Source organism: Osmia lignaria, chromosome 9, assembly GCF_051020975.1.
Source record: "Osmia lignaria lignaria isolate PbOS001 chromosome 9, iyOsmLign1, whole genome shotgun sequence".
Taxonomy (NCBI): Eukaryota; Metazoa; Arthropoda; class Insecta; order Hymenoptera; family Megachilidae; genus Osmia; species Osmia lignaria.
Genome location: NC_135040.1, coordinates 13014829 through 13039062, shown reverse-complemented (window position 1 = coordinate 13039062; position 24234 = coordinate 13014829). Strand labels below are relative to the sequence as shown.

The 24234-nt window shown below is 41.0% G+C and overlaps 1 protein-coding gene across 14 annotated transcripts in view; it reads right to left on the bottom strand.

Annotated features, from left to right (window-relative positions):
* Positions 1 to 1039: 1039 nt before the first annotated feature.
* shaker (potassium voltage-gated channel protein Shaker) overlaps positions 1040 to 24234 on the bottom strand; it is a 120917-nt gene continuing 97722 nt past the window's right edge. For 9 of the 14 annotated variants that reach the window (XM_034333501.2, XM_076690007.1, XM_034333539.2 and 6 more), the window contains 7 exons: positions 17772 to 17895; positions 15416 to 15681; positions 14367 to 15010; positions 13008 to 13137; positions 8796 to 8986; positions 8177 to 8350; positions 1040 to 8078 (listed from right to left, as the gene is read on the bottom strand). In XM_034333501.2, the coding sequence (XP_034189392.1) occupies positions 8184 to 8350; positions 8796 to 8986; positions 13008 to 13137; positions 14367 to 15010; positions 15416 to 15681; positions 17772 to 17895 (1522 nt within the window). In that variant the 3' untranslated portion in view covers positions 1040 to 8078; positions 8177 to 8183. The other 5 variants (XM_076690008.1, XM_076690009.1, XR_013062693.1 and 2 more) reach the window with 4 other exon arrangements.

Sequence of the window (24234 nt, the reverse complement as noted above, 5' to 3'; positions counted from 1 at the left end):
AAATCTTTTGTTCGCGATGGTAAGGAAACGCGACGCGATACTTAGTACCCATCATGGACGTACGAAAATCGCAAATGTATCAATGGGAACTGAGATTCGAGAGGTGATCGTACGCTGTGCCATCATATTTTGATCCTTCGCTAGTCGCGATGCGACATGTTTTACAAAATGTTTGGAATATATAGAAATAGTTGATTTACAAAGCTCTCATTGTCACCGAACGACGAAAAAAAGAAAAAAACCATGCACGGTTTATTCTCGCAGCTTCCGGCGATTTCGTTAGGAAAATTAAACATTCTTTTTTTGTCTTCCTCTGGTTCGTTAACAATACATTTTACATTATAGAATCTTTGCTCGGGCGAAAAATAGATTATTATGTGTTTCTTTGTTTGGTTTTTATCACTCTATGTCTTTCCATCCACCTTTCCGCGAGTGCGTATGAGTGTAAATGTATTTTAAATATGCGTCTGTACCTATACAGAATGTTTCATAATTCGTAGAGTTAATTGATAGAATGCAGATTTTATCTTAATGTTTTTCTATTTCTTGGAAGTTTCAATTGTCACCAATACTATGGACATCGTTTCAATTTTGAAGATCAAGATTTTCGTGTTCCCTGTCTAACGTTGAAGATGCTTCCACATTTTATGAAACGCCCTGTATGTCTTCAATGTGTATAAGTGTATTTTATGTACGCGTGTGCTGACTTTACATAGTTAATTTATTCTTTTAAATCGACATATCTTTTATACTTGTTTTATATTTTTTGGTTTCTTATTATCGTGTCCCACTCAGTAAGGCGATTGGCTTTAGCTTCTCTTTAAGGTGCTTATAAACGTAATAGAGATATTTTGAATGCGGGCCAGGTGGCTCTTAGCTTAACCCGGGGCAACTCGGCAGGATGTTTATACTGAACTAGTACCGTTAAGAGTATAGTATTCCGTTTCTTTCATTTTTTATTTTTAATCATCTTTTCATTTATACAACTTCTCTCGTTAATTCTCTTTAAATATATATATATATATGTATATCCTGTAGCAATCCTTGTTTTATTTTTTTTTTTTTTTAAATCCATATTTTTTCTGTTTTTTGTTAAAATGCGTACAAACGGAGATGCGGAATCATAATATGTATAACGTACCGAGGGAGACGTGGCGTTCATTACTTATCGATTATTATTATTTTCATTTTTCTTATTATTACTATTGTTGTTGTTATTATTATTATTATTACTCATTAGTTATTACTATTATTAGTATTAGCATTATTATTATTACATATTTTATTACTAATGTTGTTGTTATTATTATTATTCATTACTTATTATTTATTGTTTGTTGTTGTTGTTGTTTATTCATTATTAAATATTATTATTACTTCTATTATTATTAATATTATTATTTATTTAGTTTATTTTCCTTGCGTCAGAAAAATTGTCGAGAGTGATTATGCAAAGCCAATATACGATTAATTACATCATTAATTTTTTTGTTTTCTTCCTCTTCCCATTAAATTACTTTAGTTCAAGCTTCACACAGCCAAAAAATGAAGAAGCACTTAAAACAGTGCTCAACACTATATAAATGAGTTCTCGATTAATTAATTAATTCGGCAATTAATTAATTAATAAAACGGATTCCGATCAACTAGAGTGGCAGAGGCAGCCGCCACCGCGTGCAGCCCTCGTTTCCTTTTTTTTTTTTCCTTTCCTCATTTGTTTTCTTCGATTAATTTCACGTATAGCCTACTAAATTCTGCCTATTACGTTTGTTTTGTCTCTTTGAATGTATTCAATAAGAGATTAATACTTTCTACTTGTCGATAATAAACGATTTCTCTGCTTGTCACGAGCGACACTCTTCCCTTCCCTCGTTTCCTCAGCTTTTTTTTTATTTTCTTCTTGCCTTTCTTTGACATCCAATGCTCGATCCGGCTGAAATCAGTGAAAATTTAAGAACGATAACAAACGTTATTTAAGAATTATTTACGGTAATTCAATGGTTGTTTGTTCAGCGTCGATCGTAATATATCTAAATAATATCACTTGAAAGCGTGAATCAGCTCGATCTACGAGCGCTCGTTAACTCGCTTCTATGTATATCTTTTTTTTCTTTTTCTATTTTCGTTTCTTCCTTAATTATAATACTCGGTCGCTCGACCATTCCCTGCTGCACTATGTTTGTCTCGACTATTCGGTACAATTTCGTTCCTTTTTTTTTTTTTTTTTTCTTCAGAACATTTCCATATACTAATAACAAACCTGGGACAACAATAAATAACAAAGCCAATTAACAACCTGCCAAATTCTACTCGAATAACTGGTAGATCATTCACAGCAAGGGATGCTCGACGAGGGTGTCCAACACTAAACAATTACTCGTACGTATTGGAGATTTCTGGGTTCAGACGTTTCACCAACACCGCGGATACCTTTGTCAGGGATCGAAATAGTCACTGGTATTGAAAATACAAGTATCAGTGCACATTCAGATCTTTGATGAAACTACTTGCTGCAATGTTAGCGAAACAAAAGGACACAATTTACACCCGGAAACCTGCAATAGCTATCATCATAGCAACCAGGGCAGTACAGCCATAAGGTTTTCAAATACTCATACAATATTTTCCACTTAATTACGCTCCAGCCAGCCTGCTATCACGAGGACTACGCGTGTTGCTCTGCTTTGCTGTCCATTCACTCGGTTTCTCACGATTTAAAAGTTAGCGTGCAAGTGTAACAACGGATCTCGTTCGTTCTCTACGGCGCGGCGACAGCGGAATATAAGTTATCTAGCTTCGTAGCGGACTAACTCCCTTCTCATCTTCGTTTCTTCTACCGTTAATTTTCACCTAATTACTTTTTGGAATGCATGCTCAACTCTTATCTGCTTCGATCCTCCCTCTTTCTCTCCTCATTCTCACCGTCTCACCTCTACTTCTTCATCGACACTTTCTCTCGCTCACACTATTTTTTCTCACTCTTCTTCGTTTTCGATTATCTTCTCTACTTTAGAAGGACGCTTGGGCAATCAGCGCGATCGACAAGCAACGATCGAGTTTCCATTGAAAAAAATCGCATTCAATCGAGCCAACAGCGCGGTGTTTCGTTTGGCAGAGCGACAAGTTCGACATCCGACATCCAGTCGCGAAGGAACATTTTATTGGGTTGTTGTTGTTGTTTCGTTTTCAGGGCTGAGTAAGTATGCTTATAGATCTCGTAGAAAAAAAGAAAAGAACGCGTTTCGTTGACGGTAGAACGTGGTGTCGGCGACCATCAGCACTCGTTTCGCACATTATCAACGTATATAAAATGGCATTTGCCACTTTGAAATAGGAATTTCTTACTTAATACTCGATCGATCGTTTGATGAACGCGAGCAGTCGATTCGAAAAAGTGAAAATCTTTCGGACAGAAAAGTTAGTCGCTTCGGGGACGATTATTTCGGGGCGAAAGTGTTCGATTAAAAAGCGCCTGAGAGAAGACCCTTAAGAAAACGTACAAACGATCGTAGAAAGGTACTTATTTTTTTTTTTTTTTTTTTTTTTCGTTTTGTTTGGCCTGCGATCATCGACGACGAAAGCCCGATCGAGGTGAGAAAAAGCTGAAAGTTCGTTTCTTCGTATATTTTTCTAGGGCGACGAAAGTCTGCCGATGGGAACCGAACGATATTAACAATATCTGTCTTGTTTTATTTGTTTTTTTTTTTTTTTGTTTTGTTTTATTTTTGACGTGAAATATGGAAAACCACCCTCTGCCGTGTGTCGATCTGAATGGGATCGGAATTTTTCGTTAACTATCACTTGTATACTACCTTCATTACTATCTATCTAAGATCTATTTTATACACCTCTAAACAGCTACGACCGTCTAACAGAGTAGTTTCTCATCTTTATCTAAATATCTGCTCGCCGTAGCGTGTTATTCACTTTTTTCCATCTCTTTAATTTCGGTAGTAACAGTAATAGTTTGTAGATTGTATTTAATATCGCTATTAGTGATATAATAGTAGTTAGTAGTAGTAGTAATAATAGTTGTAGCGATAGTAGTAGTATCAGCAGCAGCAGCAATAGTAGTAATAGTAGTAGTAGTAGTAGTAGTAATAGACGTAGATAATAACAACAACGAAAGTAATGATCACACTACTATCGATAGTGGTAACAATATACAGTAGTAATAGTAGTAGTAGTAGTAGTAGTAGTAGTAGGAGTAATAGTAGTAGATAGTAGATAGTGATGGTGATAGTGGTGGTTTGTTGTCGTTCTTGTGATAAATTACTCGTGACAGTTAGAGTTGTGGCTGCATTTAAGTGATAGTATCTGCGGTAGCGGTAATAGTATTAGTAGTATGAGTAGTAGTAGCAGTAGCAGTAGCAGTATTAGTGGTAACAGTAGTAGTAATAGTAACAATAGTAGTAGTAATAGTAGTAGTAATAGGTTTTTAGTTAATAGAATTTAAACGGTAATACTAATTTTAATTTATGTAATAAATTTATCATCTGCCGACTTAATTTGCGTTAACTTTACTTTATTTTATTTACTTTGTTTTTCTCTTCTCTTTGGAATTATCTAGGCTGGTAGTTCCGATAAATGTTTCCCATCTTTTATTATTTTTTTTCTTTTCTCTAACTAAATTAGCGAGGCGAAAAGTTCAAATATCGTAATAAAGGCGCGTGAAACGTAAATCTCTGTTTAATTATTGTTTTGTTTACCCTTGTTTCGCTCCTCTCGTGTCGCATTTGCTCGATCAAATTCATTCTTCGTGCATTCACTTTGCAAACAATCGCATCGACAAACATTCGGACGATTCATAAACTTTTTACTTGATTTTCTCGGTTAAAAACACTCGTACCAATTACGCGCTGCCTCTCACTCACTCGTTCGTTCACGTTTTTCTGGCAATATCCAAAATTTCGCTTCGTCTTGGCCTTGCTCCTTCTTTTTTTCTTTTCGTCTAATAAAAGATAGAGATGAGATATATCCCTCGATAAAACTCGCGTCTAAATTACCTAAACTGTATAATCGAATAATGGAATCGCTGTTATTTTTTTCATTTTTTTCTCATTTGTTTACGGGTTTCTGCTTTACTTGCATCCTACCTATTTATATTTCCTCGTTCTGTTTCTCTAGTTACGCACGATTTTCATTTTTTTCTTATTTTGTTTCATCGTTTTTTGTTCTTTAGTTTACCACTAATTGTATGCTCCTGGCTTGCTTCGCAACGTTAGACTTCCTGCTTCATCGTAGTCGGATTATTTCCGTTAGGGATGGCTCGATTCCTCGAACGAACGAGTCTTTGTTAATCAGTGACCTGGCACGTACAACGGAAATACCAGAATTATTATTATTATTATTATTATTAATATTAATTTCTTTTAGCGAATAAGATAAATCGCGACGCGTCGTTACGCTGAATCGGACGAATCGAAACGCCAGCATTCTCCCTCGTGGCTTTCAACGAATCGTGATGAGGGAAACTCGAAATTTCAAGTTCTTTGATGCACCTTGCGTTTCGACGCGAATTAACGGGCTAAGCGACGAAAATTCGTCAAGAATCACGAAAATGTCTGGATCGGGGTCCGTTGTACGTCTCGCGGTGTTCGAAGGGTCGATTCTAAGCGGAGAAAGTTGTGGATATTACGCTTCTTTCGTTTCGTTTTCACTGAGAATGGTAAAATGGCAGTCTTGGCGATTTTTTAATTTTTTTTTTTTTGTGATGCGCTTTCTTCGCCCGGGGAAAGAGGCGAAACATCGAGACGACAGCGAAGAGATAGGGAAAGAGGCGATTGGTCTATCCATTTAGTTTCTTCTTCTTTTTCTCTCTGTCGGTACTCTCGTTTGTTCAATCACAGCCTTTAATGTCGCATTTTGAACCGTCAATCATTTCTTTAACTACCGAAGTTTACTTCGTACTAAATATTTTTGAAAAGAAATTATCACAGTAAACGAATCATAAAACGAAAATTCCGGAAACATGAACATTTCTGGACCATTCACCGTCTCTCCTCTAGCCTTTTCCGTTTGTATCATCTTACAACACTGCCTGGCTAAATGAATCATTGCGTGATACTGCTTTCGCTACTACTTGACTCCCTCCCTTTTTAAAAATCGCGTTCAAATGAATAAAAGAAACAGTATCCGTCGCGATATTCGTACACGGTTACACGCGCCATCGGCAGACCACATTTCCGGCCATTGATCGCAACTTTCCACCCTGCCAGTCGGCTTTCCTCGTGCCCACATTGCTCGACCACGCACTTTCATCTTCCTTTCGATCGTTTTTCAAACTTATCAAGCCTTTCGCACCGATCTCCCACGATATCAAGTCGCTGATTCACACAGAAACATATCTACGGATCGTTTCTCATCGATTCGACCTCGTTTGATTCGCGTCCTCGATCGTGCACAATATTTCGATCGAATCAAAGTATCATTTTCCACTCGACAGACTTAAATTTGAAACAAGTTCCAGATGATGCTTGGCCCTAATGACACAAATTATTTAGGTCACTGACCTTCGTACCGTGTACCAGTGTTATTGAAATAAAGGCAAAGTAGACCATATTCTATACAATTACCCTCATTTGTGCACAATCGTCGACGACTCAACCATTAGACGTCCATAAGAATATACACTACGTTCGTAGATGTTTCTGTCTCTGTGTGTGTAAGAATGTATATATATTACGCTCCAAAAAACAAATTGCATCCCAGTGGTTCTCGCGTTCAAATACGTACAACAATGTTTTTTGTCCTTCAGTGCAAAAGAAAAAATAAAATTGTCTCTCCGCTGCAATACACACTTGTTTCCGTTAGCTGGTCGCCGTGCAACGCCTACGGTCTTCTACGAGTCTTCTTCGTTTCTTCAATTCACCCCTTCCTACCCTTCCCAACCCCTTCACCGTATCTTTATTCTTCTCCTCTTCCGCTCGATCGTGGCTTCGTCCGTTTTCGCGCAGTGTTGTAATCATTAAAACGAATAATGCTGTAGTTTTTGTTCTTCTTTTTAACGTACCATCGCCTACGTGTATACTCGATATATAATTTACATCGATAATAATTAATTAGTATTATCTGATACGATTCCCCTGGTTTCGTCGCCGGCCCGGTTCGACCCCACCCCCGTATCATCTCGATTTTTCATGAACCGTATTTTGGGCGGTTTAGAGGCTCGAACGACGTTATTTATTTATTTATTTTTATTTTTTGTTTTCTCGCGAAGCCGCTGCGATTTAATACTCTTCCGTTTCGTTTTTTTTTTTTTATTTTTTTTTTTAATATCGTTTACTTGTTACTTTTTTAATTTTTATTTGTTATATCATTTGTATTGAACACTGGAGTCGGTGGTGTGGGGGATGATCGGGAAACAAGTAGAGGTTTATCCAACACCATCCCCCGTTAATTAGCACGTAGGTCCCTACGTGGGGTGCGCGTGTTTATCGTAACACCTCCGAAGCGGCTGTCTCGTTTCTCGATTCCGTTTCACCTCGAAACTGAAATCCGCCACCTCTTCTCTCCTTTTATTACCGTTTTTGCTTCTTTTCTTCTTTTTAGAATCCTTATATCTTACTCTTATTGTTACGCGTTTAATCGTTTAACGTCGCTTCTCGACATTTGCCCATGTGATCATTCTTCTTACCTCTTTATCTCTTTACCTCTTTCTGTGACATTCTTCAACTATCCCGCCGAGGATTGCAACTCGGTCGTCACTCTCGTCGCGTTGGAAGAAATAATGTGGCACCCATATTTAAGTCAGCCGATTCTTGGTCGTTGAATTTCTGCGTTACTCACTTTCATTCTATTTCATTCTATTTCATTCTCTTTGCCTCATTTGTGTATCTCGTTGACGCGTAATAATGGATTGGAAGCACCCCTCGTATTGACGACAGACTATTGGACAGACGGGGCGCGCGAACGCGTGCTATAATGCGCACGCGTACACGCGCTAGTCGCTAGCAGTGCGCAGCTAGCGCGACTACGACGACGCGTGAAGGAGGCCTACGTCAGGCACCGAAGGGAACTGTAGCCGTTCTTCGACAACCGTCCCAGCACTGGCCACCACGTTGCCATCGTCTCCTTCACTGAAATTATATAGAAAATCCCTTCAACCATTTTTCACATCCGCCCAAATTCAAGCAAACTTGAAGAAAAAAAAAAAAAATAGTAGGTAAACACCTACCTAGTAGTCAGACGTCAGTCTCGATGCTCATACAGGCTGGATTAATATTGTTATTATGGCGAGGGTTGCAGTTGGGCTTCTTCGTAATCTCAGGATGAGGGAGCAGTATGCCCTCTTCCAGCTCCATTATGTCCGACGACGATTCCGACATCGGGCTCTTCTTCACGTGTTGACCTGCAAAGCACAAGAAACACGAAAATTCGTCGGGTTTCAAAAATCTATACCCGATTCCTACTTGTCCAGCTTAAATCGCTGTAATGGATGCTCTTAAAGTAATCCTCGCCAGCCATCCTTCAGTCAAGTAGCTTAATCAAGCCTGCTCTTCGCTCGCTGTCAAGTTAGGATTACTCGTGTCGGACGTTAATTGATAGTCAAGGTATCGTAGATCGTGAAGGAAGGCGTGAAAAATCGAACGGCTAAGTTCGCGCCAAAGCGGATTAAAGTCAGGGTAAACTATTCTGCCTGCAGAGGCGTAGACACGCGATATCGGTACATATTGTTAGCGGGATTTGTTCGACGAGACAACTTGGAAATCTATCCCACCGTTTTTTCTTTCTGTATAAATTCTAATTGACGAAGCTACATCATCATCGCTGTCTCTATATGTCGAAGATCGTACCTAAAGTGCCAGGGAGATACGGGCAGCTGGTCACGTGATTGAAGTTCTGCGACTGCATCTCTTCCTGGTCAGTCTCACGATGATAGAAGTAGTTGAAGTTGGAGACGATGACGGGAACAGGCAGGGCGATCGTCAGTACACCAGCGATCGCGCACAAAGACCCGACGATCTTCCCCCATACTCCAACCGGCCTGAAGCAGATCGAAAAGGACGTTTTCATTTCCTGTCATACCTATTAATCGCTCATAGCGTTCAATAGCTTCGTTCCTCGCTAGTCTAGAAACTCAGTGCTAGGTGTGGTGTTTCTATTTTGTGTGAGTCTGCCGTGTCGAGTCGAGTGTGGCGCTACTTATGCGGTATTGGAGGCACCTCTATAGATACACACGGACCACCGGCTGCTCGTCTTACAAATAGAGATTAGTCATGATTAGTGATGGGCTATGAATCGGTTGAAATATAAATATATATATATATATGGACAAAGTTTCGAATCGCTTCGAAACTTAAAGAATTTTATTTGATTTGCGAAAGTGAAAACTTTAAAGACTTCCAAGACTTTTAGGATCTGTTTCTTAACTAAACTCTAAGAGGCAGCACTTGAAGACTTTTAGGGTTCGAATGAAATTCGAAGCGATTCAAAGTTTGGATTGCTCGAAAACTTGCAAAAGGGTGTTAGTTTCAAATAACCATCACTACCGGTCGTGTTACAAATAGAGATTAGTCATGATCAAATAGAATCATTCTTGACCGAACGTTTACTCGTATCTTCTTTGATCTTGTCTACTAATGCTACGCTTACTTAATGACTCACATATTTGTTCGGGCACTTTAAGGAAGACTAATCTGTATTTGTGAATGGCAGCGTAACGAAAAAACCGTGTGTACTTATAGTGTTTCGCGTGTTGTCTAATAGAAGCGGGCTCTCTAGGCTAGACTAAGGGACTAACGTGACTCTCTAAATAAAGGCTCCATTTTCATGTGCCGATGCACCGTTCCAAACAAGCGCGTGCCATTCCGTTGCAGAGATCCGATCGAATCTTCTAACGGTACGACATGCAATTTCGCTTTTCGACTCGTTCATTATTTTCAAAATCATTTCCTATTTTTTTCCTCGTTCCTTTCGCTTTGACACGAATATTTCCGCGACTAGTGGTGAAACTATTCGTGCAACGAATGAAAAGCTTCAACTTCTCAATTATCGTAGGCCAGATCATGGTACGCGATCGCGATTATCCTCGACGAATCTAAAGCTTCTCACGGATGAAACTGATTGAATAACAGTCACCGTATACACGAACAATATACTGTTCGAGATGAAAGACAGGAACGAAGAATTCATAGCTCGTTTCGCATATACGCTCGACGAACGCTCTGCAATTGGTTTTCACAGTCGTCATTCTCTCCAGCTTCCTTCTATTTCTTTCACCGCGGAACGAATATACGCCCCGTTGTTCTTTTTTTTTCTCGCGTGAAAAATGAAATTCCTCGTTCCGTGTCGATTAATTTCGTTTCACGAATGTGAATTAATCGGTTGTATTGAATTAATTGCAGAAAAATAAAAAGAAAAGAAAAGAGATCATTCCTGTAGGTGTCACTGTACTCTGGGCCTTTGTGATCCATGACTGATGGTAGTAGCAGTGATAATGATTTTCCTAGAAGTGTAATCGACCAGGAACAGTTTTTGTGGAAAACTTGTTTGATCGCGAAGAAAAGGCATGCATAAATAATTTCTGGATGATTTGAGGAATTGGAAACTGAGGATTAATGATGAGCGTGTGATTTTAATTTCTAGACGCTAATTAATTTTTTCAAACGGTTACGAATGCAATTATTAATTAAGTTCGATAGAAAGTTACGTTTCAAAGTTGATACCATACGATCGACCGTTCGAACGAAGGGTTTCCGTAACTGCGATCAGTCGCGGTAATGGGAAGCTAGCTCGGTACTTTCAAAGTACGGTGCAACGAGGAAAGCTGGTTACGCGAGAGGCGAGCTTTTCGATAGAGGAAGCGAGTGACGCCGGTTTCACGACAAAGGAAGTCGAGCTGGATGCGTGCATCGTAATGGAAAACTAGAACGGGCCTTCAATACATCGGGTGTCTCGATAAATATCCCTTTGACGCTCTACCAACAAGGTATTTCAACTCGCTGAGAGTGACATTATTTAAAACCCTGATTTATACGTGTGAAGAAGTAAGGAATTCCAAATGGTTTCAATCGCACAAACGTTCTAGCTAATTTCAAACTACAACTACCACGTTCAACCGTACGGTATAATTTCCAAAGGACAGAGTACAGAGGCTAGGTAACTGTTTAATAGGGCGTATGCACTCCCAGCATCCCGAAACACAGCGAGTTAACAGTTTACTCGCGAAACAGGCAAGCCAGTGTCTTCTATTAGGCGACGTTACGGTCTCGAGTGTTTCTCCTCGATGAAAACGCGACGTTGCGAGACGTTTTCATCGTCGCCAGATCGAAATCGTCGCGATTTCTCGACCCTTTCGGCTAAAGGGCGTTCCCAAGGAACGTAACAGTGTCGGTTGCCCCGAGGACACTTATTGATTTACGGGAGACAATTGCTCAAGAAGCCCTTTCGGCCGTAACAGTAGAGATCTCGAGTTCTCTCACGACGGATGCTCTCGAATCTCGAGGGTCTACCGCGAACCAGGAAACTAGTATGTCGATATTATAACGTTGTGCTGTTCCTGTGATCTTCAATCGTGAATCTTCCCAACTACGAGCTTATCTTTCGCTACTGTAATTTCCTGAATCGTTACCGTTCACGGTTCTACCCGTTTCCTTAAGGTATACAGTCAAATCTTTGCTGATCTCGAGGTTTCATTCAGTCGAGATCAAAGATACAGTTTCGCTGATGTATCTTTTTACGGATGATAATATGATATCCATGGTATTATTTTCTTTCATTGATAATCTCAAATTCTCGACTGTATAAGCTCGCATTTGATCCCAACTCAATATTTGCGATCGTCTCGTATTACGATATCAGAGTTGCAACGTCTGGCGAGTGAAAAATGCAGCGATTCTCGTTCGAAGGGATAAAGAGAATTTTTGAAAGCAGGTTTGAACGTAAAGGGAAGTAAGGGGCCGAATCAGCACGGAATCGAAGAAAGTAATAAAACGAAGAAACGGGTATCCCAGGACGATTGTATAAAAATTAAATAACGAGCAGTCGATGTTTCGATCGATCGTCTCGCTAGAGTGAATCGAAGCATGTTGAAGAAAATGTTGCGAACGGCACTCTATTAATATACAAGGCGTTTCAAAATAGAGTGTTCTAATAGAATTACATAAATTTAGGTAATCAATTAACCAACCGATGTTAAATTACCAAACTTAATTATATATATTAATGGTGCAAGCCGTTCGAGTTATAGTGTTACGATAATGGAGAATATAATTTTCGTTGGCTATTTTGGAACAACCTGTACAGGATAGAAAGAACCGGAGGAGGAGATCGACGAGCAAAAAGTAGAAAAACGAAACATTCCGAGCAGGGGCTAAGAAACGGATGCGTGATGATCGAGATAATTGAAAATTAGCGTGTTCAAGTCTATCAAGCACTATAATTTCAAATCGTCAAGAAAACTAAGAGTTCAAACTAAAAAGAAAAGCGATCAAACGAGGATAAAAAATGGGAAAGATACTGGACTTGGGAGAAAGAGGAAGAGAAAGAGGGTCGTGCTTCCAGGATCGAAAAATTAATCTAGCACAGCGTTTCCCAAGTGTAAATTGTACTGAAATATTAATAAAAATTACCGAGTAACAATTCAATTTATCTTTGTAATTCCTTCCTATAATCACCTATTCCAAATTACGTATGTATTAAACTGACCCCTTTCAGTATTGTTTCGCTTAGCACTCTAAAGTCGAGGAATTCCATCCCAGGCATTAACCGAGGTCTTAATGTAATCGTCTTACTGGTACAGCGGTACCTAACGATGAATTAATTACAATAATTCAAACAGGATCGTGTCAGATCCCCTGAAAACCATTGGTATTTCATTGTTAAATTTTATTTCGTAAAATTGGGAAACGCTGTATTTGCTAGTATAGTAATAAAAAAGTATCAAGGAGCGTAAGTTAAGTTTAGTTAATTTAAGTTAAGTTAAGTAAGTAAGTATAGTAGTGTGTGTTCGTTTTCATTTTGGCGGGCATTAACTAGAGTCTTAAGTGAAAGTGAGTACATCATACGTCATGTCACCATAGCCCACGGTCGTCATCGTGACAACGGCCCACCAGAACGCGTCCGGAATGGACTTGAAGAACGAATTCTCGGAGCCGGCCTCCGCGAAGTATACCGCCGACGAGAATAGCACCACACCTGCAATGCAAGGAAGAAAACACCGGTTCAGTGGGTTTAACGCCCCCGGTGGCTTTGTACCTCATGTCCCCGTAGCCCACGGTCGTCATCGTGACCACCGCCCACCAGAACGCGTCCGGTATCGATTTGAAGAAGCTGTCCTGCGTGCCCGCCTCCGCGAAGTAAACCGCCGACGAGAACAGCACCACACCTGGAACGCACACAAGAGGAACAGACGCTTCAAGACACGCTACTTTAGCGAGCCCCTTAAAGCCTCTCTAACGCGTCCATTCCATCCTCCATTTCCGCCATTACACCTTCATTCCACCTCCTCCTCCTCCTCTTTTCATTCTTCAACACTGATCCCCTATATCTCGATGCATCTTCACCACCATTCTCTTCTCTTCTCTTTTTCATTCTTTCCTCTTAGCTGCTTGACCGAGCAATTATCCATGCTTTCATGGCTTCATTGGATTTCCAGTCTTGCTTATCTCGATCTTTGTGCATTGTGCCTTAAGGAATTCTTAGTGGACTTGCTTTAGTTTCTTTTTCGCTGTATCGTTGTTACCGGGACGATTGTTGTCCAAAAATCGCAAAATTATAAAACGATGTTCTTGGCGCGCGCGCGCGCGAGAGAGAGAGAGAGAGAGAGAGAGAATTGTAGACAAGAACATCGTTGGAAGTTTTGTCGAGACTCGAATTAAGAATCGATAGACGAACGGGGGTTGTAAATCTGTCGCGCCAACCACCAATGGATCTACCCTCCGGAATATTCAAGTAGAAATTACTTGCCTTAAAGTGGTGGTGAATATCAATGATTTAGCGAGTCTCTCGAATACTTCCGCTCTGTTTTTCACGACGATTAAATTGCAAATTCTCTGTTTCTCGAAGGAAGGTTCACCGAATTCGCAGTGTTGTCTTGTTAAAATGCGACACTGCTGAATAAACGTCTATCGTTCTTGAATTCCAGGCTCTGAATTAAAATTTTCGCGAGGAAAGTAAACACGCTCGTCGCAGGAGAGAGATAGAGAAACGTTACACAAGTATTCACAAGTTTGGGTACACTTGATTTGTAGAAATGGAACGTAGAATATATCAACGTTATTCGATTAAAAATTTTAACGAAGAAGAAGCTGATAGTAAAAGAAGGTTCCCCTCTTTCCATATTCTACGTTTCAATGATTTATTTTCTAAAATATAGGAAGAAGCTTAGATAGAGAAAGGAAAGGAACAAAAATGGTAAGACTTACCGATGAAGAGGAAAAAGATGAGCAAGCCGAGTTCCCTCATGGAGGCCTTGAGGGTTCGGCCGAGGATCTGAAGGCCTTTACTGTGCCTGGACAGTTTGAATATCCGGAACACCCTGACAAGCCTGATGACCCTGAGTATCGCCAGGGACATCGCCTGGTTCGTGCTCTTGTCCTGCGGGCTTACCGGCGCCTTCGGCAGATCGATCGTCTCCTCCTCCTCCGCCACAACGGTGGCCAGAGTGATGAAGTAAGGAATGATCGCGATGATGTCGATGATATTCATTACGTCACGGAAGAAGTTCAGTTTATTTGGACAGGCGAGGAAGCGCACCGATAATTCGAACGTGAACCAGATGATACAAATAGTCTCTATTAGGAAGAACGGGTCGGTGATGTCCGGCACTTCGTCCTCCTCGATTTTCGTGCCGTTCGTCGTCGTATTGAACACCTTGTAATGTTTGAACTCGGGCAACGTTTCCAGACAGAATATCACGATTGACAGAAGGATCACGACCACGGATATTATGGCAACCACACGGGCACCCTGTGAACTCTCCGGGTACTCGAACAACAGCCAGACCTTCCTTTGGAACTCGTGCGACGGCAGCGGCTTCTCCTCTTCCTTGATGAATCCTTCGTCCTCCCTGTAAAATTCCTTCAACTATTACACCCATATTTAGACATTCTTGTCGTCGCAGACGAAAGTGATCATTTTGTCTGTGAAGGAACGAGGATCGGGGGAAGAATTTAGCGAGAAAAGAAATTCCAACTTCCTCGCCCCTCTTTTATTTTCCGTGGTAACGAAAGTCATGAAAAGAGATCGTCGTCCACTTAGAAGCTGCAGATTGAATTTCCTCGAACAACGAGCTCGTTTCACTTCAATGGGAGATCCTCTGCTTTTTTTTCGGAGAGATTCAATCTTGTTGCATCAACAGTTTTTAACCGCGAACGAGGCAAAAAATTAAAAGAAGAACGTTGACTTTAATAAAAGAATCCCAGAGAGTTATGAATTGAGCCATCGTGAGTTTATGAAATGAGAAATCGTGTACCTGAATTTGTTGGTAGCCAATTCGCCCAGCTCGTAGAACTTGATCTCCTCGGAGAAGACATCGAGAGGAACGTTGACAGGACGACGTAGCCTACCACCGCTCTGGTAGTAGTAAAGTATCGCGTCGAAGGATGGCCGATTCCGATCGAAGAAGTACTCGTTGCGAAGCGGATCGAAGTATCGTAGCCGCCGTGACGGATCGCCAAGCAGCGTGTCCGGAAATTGGTTCAGCGTACGCAGCTGCGTCTCGAACTTTAGCCCGCTCACCTGTCCAACATCGTTCAAACCCCGTCGATTATTATTATTAATGCTGTACACTTATTGGCCACCGCAACCTGGCCCACAGGTTTAATCAGCTTTCGTTAGCGGTGCAATTAGAACCGCACGTTCGATACGTCTCGCCTGCGAATCGTCAATTTTCCGCGCCAAACAATACCCACCGATCGATATTCGATAATACAGACTGCCGCGATATTCGCGACCGGCTTTAACCCTTTCATCCCATATATTCATCGATCGGCAAATAAAATTTTATTGAAACTAGTCAAAGTTTAGTTGATTACCACCCGTAAATATAACGACGAATAAACGAGATCATGGTTAGAACTGATTTGTTACGATTCGCGAAACGACTAAGGACCTTCTGTCGATTCTCCACGTTGCAACGGAAAACTAATAAACGAAACTAGGGTAATTGCATCCTACCATTAGGACGATTAAGAAGAAAAAGAAGAAGCATCGGTTATAACTGTCGCGGCAGGAGGTGGTTTATCGATGATGGCGAGCAAAAGACCACCTTCGAGTATCTTCGCGATTTAAAAACTGCATCCACCACCTCAAGAAGGCGTAGTGCAATTTTCATTTTAATCGATAAATTAAGAAGGCGTTGAAATCGCTGAATGAGATTTCAATTTCTTTCGAGACGAAACAAACGTCAACGGTTACGTACCGTTCGTTAAAAATACTTAGCGCTGGAAGAGTTGAAAAAACATACGTGATCTCAACGATCATCAATTTCTCTAACAATTGGAGAAACTCCAAAATACTTGAAACTTTGATAAATCGAGGACCTCGAGTAAGCGAGCGTGTAAACGGCAACCAAGGTCTCAGTTTGGTGGACTTTAACGCGAAATTTGGTAAAAACGACAAGGCGTTTTAGGACGCGACGACGACGGCGACGACGTACGTCCCGTCGAGAACAGAAATTGGATTGCACCCGCGACGGCGCGGACACACGCGTGTGCACCGTGTCACCGGTCGATATTTACTCTCGTTATCGAACGTCCACGAGTGGACAGGATTTGTCACGGAAATCGCTCCTCTTTAATCGACCCCTACTCTTGCCTCGCTTCAAATTTCATTTTGCAGAAAGAAATCATTCACGAAGGTACAATGAAAATTGTTGTTTCGTCGAAGTACCTTACGCGCAGTAGTACAAGTCAACGATAATGCAAACCTAGCCGCAGGAGGATCGATCATGGCGCGAAACGATTTGTATCGGGAATTTTTCGAGGCACCGATCAAACAGTTACTGTAATTGGCGCAATGCAGTCGTGTCATCCACGAGGACAGATAATTTCGTTCACACAATACGACCTTGCTACTATATTGCCCCTGATTCCAAGACGAACTTGGACGGCTGCCAAAATACGGTCTGTAGGTCACTTCGTGTCTTGAGATTATCTTGCTTCGTCGAAAAGAAAAGAAATACGAGTGGAGAAACAAGGAGAAACTGGTATGATAATGTACGTATACATCCGTCGAGCCGAAAAACACACCGGAAATCAATACGAATGCGGAACACGTTCCCTCAACGATCGCTAATGCTTTCGAAACCTTCGAGCTTTCAAACAGATTCAACATTCTATATTGATTGAGTTACTCCTACAATTTTCAAGAGGAAACATTGGATATACATTGCAAAATGATAACACAAACAGTACGGGTTACGTTACCGATACGTTAATTGTAAATCTCTGAATGGACGCGGGCCGAATGGAACAAATCGAAAAACGATTTACATACATGGCTGACTCGTTCAACTGCAATTCTCTGTTTTATTTCAACGATTTCAATCTTTTTCTTTGGCGTGTCGAACAAGGCGACAAGTATGCTTCGTTATTCCGGACAATTGCGATCAAACGCGGGCTTCGTACTTTTTTCCAACTGGAAATTTCGACTCCAATTACCTCGCCGCTCCGATAGAACGATTTCCGACTGAACCGTTCTACAGGCTGACGCAAATATAAAATCACCTCAAGCGTGAAATAAAGTTGAAGACAACGTTTTAAATGATTATTGAATGGAACGTAGGGATTCTTATCGAGGAAAGATAAAATGAAATTTAAGGTGCTCACGTTAATGACGACCCTCTCGCAAAAGTCATGATCGTGCGGAATGGGCTCGAAATGCGTGACGCCTGTGTATTGGGTGTGGGGGTTCGGCCCATCCTCGTCCTGGCTGCTGAGTTTCGGCAGCGATCTGAAAAAGAAACACAACCGTATCGTTAAACCGTCCCATCTGGACCAACGTTGAGCCAAATGAAATATACGTACATACATACTCGTATATTATACACATATACATAGAGGAAACGTTTGGTTTTACAAGGAGAGAGGGCTCCAATTTCGCGATGTTGATTTTAATCCTTCGAATCTTTAAACTAAGCATATTTTAACGGCGTGTTGATACAAGGTAATGAAAGTTTAGAAAATGTAGTAGAAAACTTTCGAATGAGATCTACCCTTGTATAGAGGGGTGATTTATAAAGAGGAAGAGAGTTACAACGTTTTCTAAAAGTTTCATTAAAATTGGTGAGCCAAAGTTGGGACCCTCTCCTTGTTAGTATATCATACAGAGGTTTGTAGAAAGGTAACAAAACTAGGTTGCGCTACCTCTGCACTAACAGCCCCTATACCGAGCTATTCTCTTAATGAGCTACTAGACTGGCAAGCCACTAGGTCGACAGCCTTCTAGGCTGCGATACACTTTGATAGATCGGTCAAGCGACAGATCGATAAAGAATTAACACCGACCAAGCTATTACTACTCGATATTATATGTATATATCTATACGTATTATATACATAGCTAGTCTAAGATCGAGGGAGAACAGGAAGCCACTAGTGGTAAGATAGCTACGATGGAATGTTCGTTAATTATCGGAATGGAAAATCGCTAATCGAGGATACTATGATTGGATCGTCGAGAGAAACGGGCAAGTTACCAGTTTACTATGGTTTAGGATTAACTCGTTGCATCGCGCAAATTGTATGATTTCTAACATGTTTGCAATGTAATCACTAACACGTAATTAACCGGAAGAACAGGGTCAAAGACTTTACCTCTTCTTCTTTTTTCGATTCGTATTATACACGAATCAGTCAACAGGTTCAAGAAGATGAAAGAATAGGAATTTTCTTCTCGGTTCATAAATTCGATGGTTAACAATGGTACGTACATAAATCATCGGGAGACATGCGTGACTCACGTCAACGTGGAAAGCTGCGGATCCATATCGAGCAAAAGTTCGAGAGCCGATCGGTGTTCGACAGGCAGTATGCCAAATGAATACGCGAATCTTAATTAACGCTCGTCCATGAGCAATTGAAATAACGAGCCTGAGGCTCGTCGCCAAGAACACGGTCGTCTCCTTGGACGTCCTCGCTTTCGATCGTGCCGTATTGTACATTTTTCAATCATAATAAGCGAAAGCTTTTAATAAGGAAAAAATTTTTAAAGGAGCTACAACGAACGAACGCTTCGTACGGGAAAGATCGAGCGTCCCTAAGTCTGAGAAGAAGGAGAATCGTGGAGAGCTGGCGTCGAGGTGTTCTACCAGCAAAGTAGCAAAGGGTGAGAAGAAGAAAAAGAGAAGAGAAACGAAAAGTTGGAAAGAGAGAGAGAGGGACGTCCCACCAAAGAGCATCTCCACGCTCCACTTTGTGGGGTCGTGAGGGTCCTGGGTCGATTCCCGACTTTTCGCCCTCTATCGCGCACCATTTCCACGCCAAAAATTCACTTTCCTTTCTCGTCTTAATCGAGTGTCTCTTCTCTGGTTATTCAGTTACCAAATCACTCGAATTTAAAACCTAATTTACGATTATCCATGATCGTGACTGATCGTTATAAGTCGTAATAATTAATCGCGAGACGAGTAAGATCGCGCACCCTCATCGTCGAGCGTTTTTCGCAGCTGTCCGCTTTCTTATCGCTCGACGTTCCTGCGAGCATTGTGGACAAATGGTTTCTCGCCTTCGTTCATAGGTCAGCAGCAATTCTAAATGTGAGATTAAGGACAGATTAGCCCCGGAAACGATTCTCTCGCGGTGCAATCGGCGTGCAGACGGCGCGACGAACAAAAGGGAGCGCCCAAGCCAGACGAATTTTCCGGGCTGAAAGCTCTCTTTGTTAGTTACCAACCGCCGTGGAAGCTTTTGCACCAGCCACAAATTCCTCTTCGAAACTACCCTCTGTACTCTATAGGTATATATTCTTCAAGTGGTCACCGTTTTACGACACCGACACTTGCATTCACTTCACCGAAATTGTTTCTTCTTCTTCTTCATCTTTCCCGATAGAAATTGCAACGAGAAGGTATTGTTTGGAAGATGATTGGACGAGGAAACTTGCGCAATTTGCATGAATATTAAATAAGTTTACAAGACTTTGGAGTAGTTGCTTTGATTGGTTCAAAGAGAGTTTCAATTAGAAAACGTATTTATATGTTGAGTTACGTTTGCACTGTTGTTCGAGGAAAATTAAAAAAGGTAATTTGTATTTGACGTTTCCAATTGAATTACACAAACATACACATACACACAGAGAAAAGAAGTCGCTATTTCAATTGTATCATTTAATTACGAAGCGAAAGGTGGGACAACAGCCAACTATTTATCAAAGTTTGTCCGTGACGTAAGCGCGAAACACGACAACGACGAACGGCTTCGACAAAAGGCAGAAGAAAATATCAGGTCGTAGATCTAACGCACGCGTCGAACTAGTTCACAGTGACGGATGGTTTATTCCTAGAACACCAATGACAGTCGATGCACTTCGTGCACCCGAAGCGTAACTGAGAATAGCTTGACGTATCGCGAAAATAGACACATGCTGTTATGTAGCACGTTGCATCCTCGGCCACGTGTTTTCTACCTTTTCAGTCCTGCGGCTTTCGATGATAGCAATCGCACCGAGGAACATTGGAAATTAGTCGATCACTTTCAAATGATTTTTCATGATCTTTTAAACATTTTTTAAATATTTAATAACATCACCAATGAAAAGAAATGTTGTCAACAAACGTTACGCTTTCAGAATCAACAGACGATGAAAAGTTGATCGAGCGTAATCCAGTCGGATGAATTTCGTATAGATATGTAGATCCATTGAAAGGGTTAGATAAAAACGCAGAGTGCTTTGATGCACAATGGCAACGCTCTCGATCAACAAAAGACAAAAATGAGGAGCAAAGTCGAGCATTGTCTCTGGCCGGTTACAATAGCCATTGTATCTAAGAACGATCGTCGATTAAGACAAGCAGTCAATTAAGAAACCCTCTCGACGATGCCCTCGCGATTAATAACATCCTGAGCTGTGAGCTCGTCTAATTGGAAGGAGCTGTGCGTTCCCGTCTTTCTCGTACAGATGCAAGGAAAGCAAGGCAACCAGTTGAATGAAAAGCCGTTCTCATTGTTAGCATCGCGAAGAAGAGTTTATTTCCAGTCGTCAATGGTGGTAGTGGCGGTGTCGAGGACAGGGGAGGAAAAAGGGACTGTGTTCCGGAGCCCACGTATATCTTCGTCGAGCGACTGAAAATAGCGCGTCGCTTCGCGGAAATAACGAGTCCGTCGTCTTCTACCGTGACCTAGAAAACACGTGCTCTGTCGTTGGCCAGGGAGCGGAATCGCGAGCGGAATCGTGCAACGACACCAATCTACAAGAAAAACTATGAACGAGACTCCGTGCGAATCGATCCGCAGGCGTCAACTTGTTATTTCGCGAGAAAATTCCAATTCATTCTCTACACATCGGGGCATGTCGGTTCTGTGAAATAGCTCCTACACTTTTTGTTTCTTTGTTCCACTTCGAAACGGCACCGGTAGTTAATTCATTTCACTTGCTTCGAAATGCACAAGGTGTCCCATAATTGGTACAATCAGCAATCGAATGTTTTCGAGAAAATTAACTTTCAATATTTACCTGGCACGTATGTACTTAACTCAATTAAGTATGCACCAGTTACAGAACACTCCGTTATACTAGTATTCCGTCTCCTCGGTCCGATCCTTCGCTCCAATATTCGCAAGTTTAGTTAGCTTTGAGTTTCCTTTGGTTCCTTAAAGTTTGCCTTGTTAGAAGTTGCATATAAATATTTTGTCAAAAAATGATTGATATAACACTGCAAAATAGTGCAGTGATCTTGGGAACGATGTTTCATTTCAGCAACCAAGTTGGAAACATTCATGGGGTATCGATGATTGTAGTACGATGCACAGCTCGTAAAATATAAACGACGAGTCAACAAACATGGGAAGCTCTCCTCGTTAAAGAACCGCGCTATTTTCGTTGTACCATTAGCTCCACGTGTACAACGTGTCTCGTCTGAGAAAAGGTTCTTTTGAGTCATACGTGAACCTATGTAAACGCACGAAAATATAAAGTAGGTACCTAGATCGTGGGATGAGAAAAGTGGGCCAATGTTTGAAACGTTTTCAACGTCGTTGAATTATGCTTACGAGAAGATCGAGGTGTATGGAAACATATCGTGTTCCGAAACAAAACAATGCTCCGTTAAATAAAACAAACGTTTCCTCGTTCGGTGCTCTTTAAATCTTTCTGCTTCCTATTTCTATTGGAACTGATAGAAGCTTTAAAGTTTGAAGCCTCGTCTATTTGAAATATTCCTACAGCCTTTCACCAGATGTTTCATCGTCAATACTCATCCACCATCGTATAGAGAAGGATTTCAATCTCGTAGCAGGAAAAAATTTCAAAGCAAAACTATTCGGTATTACAAAATTTTCTTTTCATTTCGTGTAATCGAATAAAGAAAGACACTTGATGAAATTGCACGAATAGAATAAGAAGTTTGTTGAATTTTAAAAATTCCTGTACCACGAGGAATTAAAATCGAGGCACGTACTATGACAAGCACTGTGTCGAAATTTGTAAGGCCAACCCGAAAATTCGAAAAAGCAGCCACGATAACGATCGACCTAGCTTCCGCTGGAAATCTATAGTGTACACGGCATTGCAGATCGCTCGGATCGATTCCCAAAACTCGTCCCGCCAAAAGTTCCCTCTCTTCCTGCGAGGCGACACCCCTGACCTCGGACAAATGGAATTAGTTCGTGACCGAAGGTGTTCGACCAGACTTGCGTTACCAATTAGAACCTGACACCTTTCACGGTTCTCCCCGGGCAACGTTACACCAGTTTGATAGACGTCAAACACCGCTATATAAGGTGTCTTTGAGAAAACCGATATTAATTGAGGATAAAGTAACTTGGAGTTAAGAATTTTCTAATCTAATAAATGTTACAAGCTTTTCAAGTGATTAGAAATTATTTTGTTCGATGCTATCCCACCAAAAGTAATAATTATACAAAACTATAGAGCGCGCCTCTCCAAAATAACCAATGCCATAATGCACGTTCGTTAGCTTTCATTTCTCTGCACATTGGATTAAATTAAATTATTATTAACTGTCGCTATGGAATGTCCTGGTTGAAATTTATAAAGTAATAGTACATGAATTTCACTCTGGTTTATTGTTTCCAACGATTAATAACCAGCCATTTTGTATTAAGGACACCGATGAAAGGTTTGCGTAGTAATTGTGACGAAATTTTAAGCTTCAAATTAATGTGGTATAAATGGTATTTTGCACTACATTTATGTCACCGAAATCGTACCAGACTGTTTGTGCTTTGAAATTAACCATTTAATATGATACGAATTTCCATTGTTTATTACAACCGGCATCCATTTTTGCTTTATTATCTTGTCATTGCGAGAGAATTCTCTGTACGTAACAACGAATTCGTTAACGCTCGCTTACATGCATCCTCCATTTTTCACGCTCGACGTGACACGCGCATTAAGGACAGCATCCATTTCGCGCACGCCTCTCTTGCATCCTGTTTTTCCCCCGTGTACATGCAACTTCTTTAATGCGAACGGGAATCGTGATTCAACGCGGCTCATTAATTCTCTTCGGCATGGAGGATTTCATCAACCAGGCAAACGATGCTGGAAGAACGCTATAAAAAGTTTCCTTTAAGTTTCAACTGATGCTGCCCTTTGATTCTCTACACTATAACCGTCTCACTTCCGGTCTTGGTAAAGGTTCTTTTCCACGAATATCGTTATTAGATGTATACAAAATTTACATCGGGAAATTGGAAGCAGCCTGAGCACACATCTCGAGGAAGATGAGAAGTGCACCAGACAAGACTATGAATATCCAATCTGCTGTAACCAAACATCAAATCATTGCACAAGACAGGATACTATTTGACCCAACAAAGATCGCGACAAGATCCAAAGGATATTCTCCTCCTCTACTACCTCTCTATCGATAACTTTCAGACGTCCATTTTCCTGTTGTTGCATCAGTGTTCGAAGTTGTGAAAGCAGAAATCTCAGCAGCGAATTTCTCCGAGTGAGGAGACCTCGTTTTGGAAATCGTGCGCGTGCATTCCTGCTCAAGCATAATCCAGTACAGAGTTGACCCACATTAGGAGAGATCAGCGACAGGCGAGAGAGAAACGAGGAAAAGCTGACGCTGCATGCATCCCTCAGGCGAAGCATGACCCT